The 9,573-nt window shown below is 23.9% G+C and overlaps 1 protein-coding gene across 1 annotated transcript; it reads right to left on the bottom strand.

Annotated features, from left to right (window-relative positions):
• Positions 1-481: 481 nt before the first annotated feature.
• LOC107173279 (SID1 transmembrane family member 1-like) lies at positions 482-6,628 on the bottom strand. The gene is made up of 15 exons (XM_015523747.2): positions 6,272-6,628; positions 6,061-6,203; positions 5,696-5,839; positions 5,449-5,593; positions 5,300-5,383; positions 4,717-4,940; positions 4,579-4,649; positions 3,851-3,941; positions 2,358-2,505; positions 2,112-2,297; positions 1,929-2,046; positions 1,613-1,852; positions 1,453-1,548; positions 1,153-1,391; positions 482-1,084 (listed from the first exon to the last, which is right to left on the bottom strand). Exons 1-15 carry the CDS (start codon positions 6,455-6,457, stop codon positions 908-910), a joined length of 2,292 nt encoding a protein of 763 aa, XP_015379233.2. The 5' UTR covers positions 6,458-6,628; the 3' UTR covers positions 482-907.
• Between the last annotated feature and the right edge of the window lie 2,945 nt (positions 6,629-9,573).

Below are 9,573 nucleotides of genomic sequence, written 5' to 3'. Positions count from 1 at the left end.
TATTTACATTTTTACACCGAGCAGGTACTATTTTTAGGCCGAAAACTAAATGAGCCAAAAACGTTGGAGCATATTTTTTATAATTTTGGCATCTATTTCCATTGTATTCGGTGTTTATATCGTTCTAATTTTAATAGAAATCGTTTAACACTGATCTCAACTAAACAAAATAATATGATTCTCTGCTTCTCAATCCATACTCACCAATTCAATTATTTGATTAAAAATTTTCATTTTACTATGCACTATGCACTGTATTGATGTATAAAAACTTAATAAATTTTAAATAATAGTTTAAACCCTGATAAAATATTGCAAACATGTATGTAAAATATTTTTAAAACTGTGAGTTCTGACAATCTATATTGAATAATATTGTTAACTTATAAATGACAACTTCATATTATAATTAAAAATAAAATATTTATTTATTGTAAAAAAATTAGGTTTAACATTTAATAGGCATGTATAATTTATAATTTATACAGATATTTACATCATGATTATTTAAAGATTGAAAGCACAATATTTATAGTATTTTTGCTACAGTATTCAAATAACTTTTCATTTAATACTGTAAAAATATTTTTTCTAATGGTAAAATTAATATTCTTTAATACAATATATTTATACAAAAATCATCTAACTATCTATTTTTTTTTTTTTTTTATATATATATACAGTATAGTATTAACTGTAAAATAATATAGATACATTTTTATAATATTACACAAATTTATAATGATGACTTTTAAATTGCTTTTCATAACAATTTTACACACTACAAATTTATTCAGTTCTATATTCACAAATCCATATTATACTATTATACTTTGGCAATGTTTGACTTAATCAATGTTCAATTAATAATAATATTTAAATAAGATCACATTACAATTTGCATTTACTAAAAAACAGGTATTGTAGCAGTAGGTTTATTACTAACATCATCATCTAATGTAAGTAACACCATAAATGAGAGATACAAACTAATAGCTGAAAGGAAATGCCAAATATCGTGATTATCATAGAAATCCATAAAAGTGCATGGAGTGTTATACGTTCTTGATTCAGCTGCACTTAGCTATATTAGATAAAAGAAAATTATAAACTATTTGTTTTGTGATTAAGATAAAAATTAAGTATACTTACAGTCCATGAACTTGATTTATGCACATAAAAATACAATGAGGCAGACCAAAATAACATAGCCAACAAAATGTATAGTAATGGCCAAAAATGTAATTTTTCCTTCGATATCAACTTCATGACAATATAAAATGATAGATACAGAATCAAATTGACCATAAACAATATTAAAAGGTAATTTCCAAAATTTCCAAATTTTATGATCCAATGACTTATGGCCAATCCCAAATTTACTAAAATACCTAAATAAACATGTTGAATAATTATTAAAATAATTTTTATTTAAAATTAGTTATGACTTACCAATACTCAGCAAAACCATACGATTCGGATACTTTGGCTTAAACGGATTTGGTGTGGTCATAATGTGGTTCAAAAACCGTTTTGGTGTTTTTTTATCTAACAATTTAATAAAATAATTACTTCCAAAAGTATTATTTAAAATTTTAAAAAAAAAAATTACCTAATTTCCATCTACCCATATAGTATATTTGTGCAGATAACCAAAATATCATAATTAAATGTAAACAAGTGAAGAGGATAAAAAGTATTGGACCTTCATACATAATACCAGTAAGACCAAGTATAATAACAAATGCCAAAACACCAAATACTAAATATGCATTAGCATTAATGTCAGGATGTCTAGTTTGATAAATTTTGATCATACTTAACATACATATTATGTACATAAAACTTGTATCTAAAATCAGTTATCAATAAATAATAAATTATAATACAACTTGAATGTAATATTCATAACTATTTAAACAAATTACCAAATTGAAAATTGGAATGATTGGGGCATATATGATAACAAGCACTCATTAACCCTTCCATAGCCAGTGCTGATCCCATAGCATAATACAAACCACAATGATTAGGAATACCATATTTCTGTGAATTTAAAACATTTTTTAAGAAAAATCGGTTAATTATAATTAGTTACAATAATCACTTACTTTATTGGGTACATTTACACATTCTCGTTTATATGTAATTAAAATGAAAAGAAGTCCAAAAAATATATACCCAATATTTGAAAATATATGATTGAAATCACTAAATTTCCATGGCCCTAATATAAAACTATGCGAACACAGAAAATTATAATAACATAAATCCTGATTTCCAGTTTCATTGAGCATCTAAAAATATTCAAAACAGGTTATTATTTTTGATGAATACAAAATTTAAAAAAAACATACTTTTTGTGAAGTAAAAACTAATTGTATAACAGGTAATGAGTAAAATACAGCAACTGTTATCAAATTCCACACATATAATCTAGATTTGGCTTTTAAAATTCTATGATCTTTTTTAGATAAATCACTGACGTATAGACATGCTTTGGTTCTGAAAAATAAAAACGCTAAACTTAAATAACAATTTAAATTTCAAAATTAATAAATAAAAAAAATTTTTTTTTTGGTGTCCCTAGCTGTTCAGTTTGGTATTCCATTTTTAACAATTTTAAATTTATTCTAAGAATATATAAAAACAAAGATATATTTTTAAGTTGAGTCTTGGTTTTGGGAATATTCTTTTCACTTTGTAGTATACATATAGTATATGTATACAGGGTGATTCTTTTATCAAACAACACTCATTATTTAAAAAAGTATTGACTTTTTTCAATTTTTTTTTTTTTCAAAATTGTAGATTTACACTCTTCTTGAATTGTTTATTATTTTTATATTTTTCACCCTTATATTTATTATATACACCACCATCAACTTTTGATTTTCAAATGGTAACCTATACTTCAAATTTCATAATTTAATAAAGCTATTTTTTTAATTAATTATTACGTTAAAATTTTGAATTTAGCGCTAGTAGTTTATGAGTTATAGGTATTTAAAGTTTAGATTGGCAGAGTGGAGTGGTACGGGGTTACCCCGCAAAATGTTTGTCCACTACTCCGCTTGTCTAAACTTTAAATACTTATAACTCATAAACTACTAGTCCTAAATTCGATTTTTATGTATCAAAATTTTTAGAAAAATATTCTGCTTTGGAATATGAAATTAAAAAACTATGTTGCCATTCAAAAAAGTAAAAAACTTAAAAAATGATAAGGATAAAAAATATTTAAAAATATAATTTTTTAATAAAAGCGTTGGTTTTTTAACAACTTGAAACTATGTAAAACAATATTTTGAAAAAAGTCAATACTTTTATAAATAATGAGTGTTGTTTGATAAACGAATCACCCTGTATATAGGGCCGTATTTAGGGGGGAGCTACAGGGTACTGTTGCCCCGGTCGGCTGAGTAGGGGAGGGTGGCTAATTTTTTTATAATTTGAATTTGTATTTTGTATAATGATGAATGAGGCCTATTTTTTTTGTTACCTATATATATATATATATATATATATATATATATATATATATGAAAATTTTGTTTTTTTGGCACAAAAGAAAATTCCACTTGTCTAAAATAGGTTTATCAAACATAAAATATATTTCATATCAAGGAAACTTTTTTCGTATTATATTTCAACAACCTCAAACTTAATAAAAATTCCATTATACAGGAAGAGTCAATTATTATCTTATTTCTATTTGTTTACAATGTAAATGAAAATGAAAATATTGTAAAATAATGTTTCATTTAATATTTAATGATATGAATAAAATATAATGGTAAATATAATCATTTTGTATTAATATTTATATCATGATTGAATATAATATTACCTAATCAAATCTTTCCAAGGTTCAGGTGACTTCAAAATGTCAATATCAGTCTCATCTAAAGATGAATCATAACTCACATTATCAGGTTGAACTAAAAAATATTAAAATTAATATAATTAAACAATTCAGAAACAATTAAATAGTTTAAAATAATTAAATATCATAAAAACCCTTAATGCATTAACAATTAAGAAAAAAACTTAAATATGTAGTAGTCATAATATAATGTATATTTTAGTAGGGATGATAAAAATTAAACAATGCCGTATTTACTATTTACATATTTTAAAATAGTAAATAAGTGTATTTTTTAGTTTTTTTTTCTGAATTCTTGAAAAATAATGTTTCAAAAGTAATATCTGCATTTACTATATAGGTTAAAAAAAAATTAATTTTTTTCTCTGCTCAGAATCTTAATTAGAATTCAATATTTTCACTAATATAATTATAGACAAATTTTGTATCTGACCAATTTATCGAGAATCGTCTTAAATAAAATAAATTCCCCACTACATAATTGAGTTAAGTTAAATTTTTAGGTTTAGCCCCAAGGATTACCATACACATAATCGTGGCTATAAATATAACTTCATATACATTTATCTGTAACTCATAAAGTCAAAGGGCTTTGTATCTTATAATAATTCATTAACTACAGAATTTGTTGTTTATTGGACTCACTTTATACATTAAATTAAATATTCTAAACTCTAAAATATTATCCTTACTATTAACAGGGGTTGAACAAATACTAGTTGAAGGTTCTTCTTGGGTTATAGTTATTGTTTTCATATCATCTCTGAATAATTAAAAATAAAATTATACATTGTATACACATTAATTTAAAATAAGTACAATTAACTCACCTTTTTGCATGATAAAAAAATGTGGTGAATACCAAAATAGAAATAAAAATAAAAATTACTATTAAGCAATTGATTATTTGGTAATTAAAATCGACAGTTGGTTTCACCACAAAACTAATACGTTTTGTCCTGGAATTTGTTGCTTGATAGTTTCCTCTATTACATGCTGAATTATCGCTATGAACCACAAATACTATAAATAGTCCAAATGGGTACTCATCTTTCTACAAAATAATATTAAAATTATTAAAAATTAAAAATTAGATTTATACATATTTGTTATATTAAAATATTTCTCTCATAAGACTGAAAGTAATACATTTTAAAGTACTTTAAAGTAATTATTTTTTTAAATAACTAAGATAATTGAAAAACATTGAAATTTAATAAATTCTTCAAACGATTAATAAAATATGGTCATCTGATACTTATATCAAAATAATCAACAATATTATTAGATGAATAATACTCTTTTATGAGATCACCAAAATAAATTCCTTATAATCATTATTAGTTTACTTTTCTTTAATTATATTCATATTAGTCTATTACATATTATAATAATTATAAAGCATAAACATACTGATATAATAATACCACCAGTTTTGCTGACAGTTTGCCGTAAACCATCATATTGAACTGTTTCTAGAGAGTCAAAAACTGGACACTAAAAATATAAATTATTGTTTTTATGTTATGTATATTTTGGATACATAATTGTTTTATTCATACCGATGAATTTTGTATTGACAATGTCATACATGTGACGTCATCAGATATAACATGAAGTAATACCATAGAAGCGTTTTGGTTAAAACTATAATAATAATATACTGGTTCTGATGGTGATAGGCTGAATGATACTTCTTGATTCAATCTTAAGAATTTTAATTTAATATATAAGAATGAATAATATAATAAGATGTATATATTATAATATGATACATAAATACATAATGTAATAAATAATAATACATACAATACATTAAATGATTTTTGAACATCCAAACGTAAGATGAATGTGATATTTTTTGGACTATTAGTTGATAAACTTACAACTATTCCACTCTCATTGTTGGAAGCACTTAATAATGGACAAAGTATATGAGCGGCTTTGTAATATCTAAAAAAAATTATTTAAGTTGTTAGATTATAATTGATAAGTTAGGGTAATAGGTTTCATAAATAGAGCATGTAAAATCTATAAAATATGAGATTCTAGATTGTTCAATGACAAAATAATAATCAACAAACATTTTTTTTAAATGTTATTTAAGTCCAAATTTTATCTTATTGCTAGATTTGTAATTTATTTTCCTGTAGATATAGAAGAATAACACATACTTTATTTCTTGTTGTTTTCCTGGAAGTTGCCATGATATCACTCCAGAACGATGTCTTACAACAACTATTAAAGGATCTATAATATCATTATTTTCTGGCTCTACTAATGTGACCTTAACTCTTGGTGGCTCAAAAGTTGAATTCTGTTAAATAAATAATATAATTAAAATATAATTTTTAAGCAATAAAGTTAGATAACAAATACATTTACCAGCAAGTAATCATAAAGAAATAAATACGAAACAGTGCTATCGATAATTGTTGGGTAATTTTGGGAATAATTTCCCTTCAAGACAATGGGTATAAGATCATTTGACTTGTAACTTGCATATTTTTCATATTTTTCACTCCACACTGATGCCAGACCAAACATAACAATAAGCAATGGTTTCCACATTTTGATGAATTATTGTAAAAAAATATTTAAATGTAATATTTAGTTCTTTTTTACTATTGTAAATAAATATAATTGAATATAATGAATTTGTTTAAAATTCATGAATAATTGTTTTGAATACACAATATTCAATTACATCAAGCTGTTCACAGAAAACTATTGTTTGCTGAGGTCTATCGTGCGATTAATGATCATTAACTATTAAAAACAAAAGAAAATAATTAAGTTTGAATAATAAGTAATAATACAACACTATTCAATAATATTTACTTTTTCTAGTTTCAAAGTGTGTTATCATTTATCAAGTTATCTGAGCAAACAACAGCTGCTATAATCAATGAACTTATCATAGAACAATGTCTTATTCTTCACTTAGGGCTATCGTGATTCATGAAATCGTGCTCTAAGGTCGTAGTATATAACTGATGTAATCATGTAGGTATTAGGTAGGTAGCTGCAGTTAATAGCTATAGTAGTATAGGCTTTTATATATTTATTATATCGGTATACACTCTTCAAGTATTTAACTATAACTTATAAGGTCTACCGTCTGGCGTCTACACGGCGTCTACACACTCTAGACGTCTATTTTTTTGTATAGTACTTACTCTACCTATTTTATAATAGTTAGAAAACAAATCCAGGAAAAAAATCTCCGGTATTAAAATTAAGACAAAATGCAAAAGGGCATGGTAAATTTAATTTAATATAAATATTTAAAAATAATATATTTATAATTTGTATAATAAATAATAATAGCATCACCTAATTGAATATTAAAATATTAAAAATTAAATTCATTGTTTGTTAACAATGTTAATGTTAAAAAATTGGTATCGAAAATATAACCACCAGGATATTTTTTCGCGATTCCTAGACTATTCAGAGATCGGGAGATATAAAATAAATAAATTAACATTTGATGTTAATTTTTATATTTATTATATTTGTACATAACTTATATGGACCCTAATTTCAATATATTATATAAAGGCTGATCTCTTATATTAGAACATTAGGTAGGTACTTAAAATAAAAGGATGTGATAGTGTGATAGCTCTATTATGCCTATTGCTATCAAGGTAAATATTTATATTAGGTAGGTCTTAGGTAATTAATATATTATGGAGCCTTCGATAGGTAATGCAACGCTGTGGAATGATAAAACATGTTCTAAAATGCATCGTATCGAATGCATCGAATGCGTTCTGTCATCGAATTGTCTGATGGATGTGCGCTTATTCAGACTTCAAGGCTTCAAATGTATTTCATCATACATAGATACAACTATACAAGTACCTACAATACTTTAATAGCACCGACGCACCTTTAAAAATAATTTCCTTTCCTTTTTGTTAAGTATTTATAGTAGACAACATTGGTAGGCGGTACGTAAAAATGTATTATTAAATATACGTTTGCTGTCTCGTATTGTATCCATGGTTTTGACGAGAAAAAAAATACAAAATTATTATTTATAGGTAAGAGGTAACTTTTCTTTTACTTTTGGGATATTTTAATTCCCAAAAATAGTACCTATCTTTTATTTCTTTTTGCAACAATTTTAAAATTTTAAAATGTAATAATAATAATATTTATGAATTTATAATTGATGGGATTGAATTTGATTTTACTATAGATATATTATGTATACATTAATCCATAGAGTACTATATAGCCCATGTTAGCCAGGTAAATTATTTTTAAAAAGTAATTAAATTACGTTACATTAAATATTTTTATTAAAATTACATTCGCGTCATGTTTCTTTTTCGTTTAAAAATTAAGGCGTTACAAATAAAATTACTTTTTTAAAAATAAATTACAAAATCAGTCCATACTCCATATCGACTAATAAATAGGCAGTAGTTGTACACATATTATACCTACTATTAGTTATTAAATAAATTAGTAGGTATAGAAATAACATTGATGATTATGCATTATTTTCTGGGATATTGTATATTAATTTATTATTATCTATAACTTTCGGAATCATAAATACATTTTATTAATTCTTAATTTTTCCCGAATATCATATTCTTTAGCTTTTGACTTTTGTCAATTTGTCATATATTCATAACTTATTTTAATCACATGGAAACTAACACGTTACTCTGTAGAAAATAGGTATACTTTTTTAAAAAGTAATTTCGTTACAATATAATTCAATAATATATATAATAAAATTACTATAGCGTTACTGAAAAAGTAACTTCTTTACAGTAATCTATAGTTTGCGTTTTATTACTACTCAACTCTGGATATATACGTATTTATGGACGGTAGACAGAATTACAGAATTACAGAAACACTAGAAACAGTAACTATATTTATCTACAAACTACTCTCTTTATAATAATTATAACAGTTGGTGTAACTACGTTACATAATATTCGCACAAAAATACTAAATGTCTAAATTAGTGATATATAAGTACTGCATTATTTATAATATACATAAATGTATAACAATGTATATTTATGTTGTATATTAATTGTATAATATAATTTGTCTTTATGGTTAACTTAATCATATATGATATGTGTATACTTAATACTTATGACCTATGGATTTATGATGATATTTTTTTTAAAGAAACTGATTTTCATCTTCAAACCAGTCAGGTTATTGAAAAATCGTTTCCGTTGCATGTTGCGGATCCAAATCACCATCTATATTGGCAGCTAATAATGAATACACTATAGAAATAACTATAACTGCGTAGAACATTAATGTGTTTTTAAACTTATAAGTTATAATTCAACTAATATAAATTATAATTAAATAATTGTAAAACAAAAAAAAAAAAAAATGTAACAATAATAAAAAATAAATAAATTGTGAAATCCCTATATATTATTATTCTTTATTCTTTATTACATAAACACACATTCAATCAAAATACATAATAATTTACGATAAACCATTAGTTTCCTCTGGGTATAAAAAAATTCTTATTATTTTCTTTATCTACCTCTGAATTTGAATAACTATATATTTGTACATTTAACATTATTATAAAATAATGATACATATAATGTATTAATGTGTACTGTGTAGTAAGTATTATTTTATTTTATATTTTCTCACAGTACCAAAGTACATTTATTGGT

Source organism: Diuraphis noxia, unplaced genomic scaffold (assembly GCF_037042655.1).
Source record: "Diuraphis noxia isolate RWA-SAM2 unplaced genomic scaffold, SU_Dnox_SAM2 contig0002, whole genome shotgun sequence".
Taxonomy (NCBI): Eukaryota; Metazoa; Arthropoda; class Insecta; order Hemiptera; family Aphididae; genus Diuraphis; species Diuraphis noxia.
This window is presented reverse-complemented; position numbering and strand designations above follow the sequence as displayed.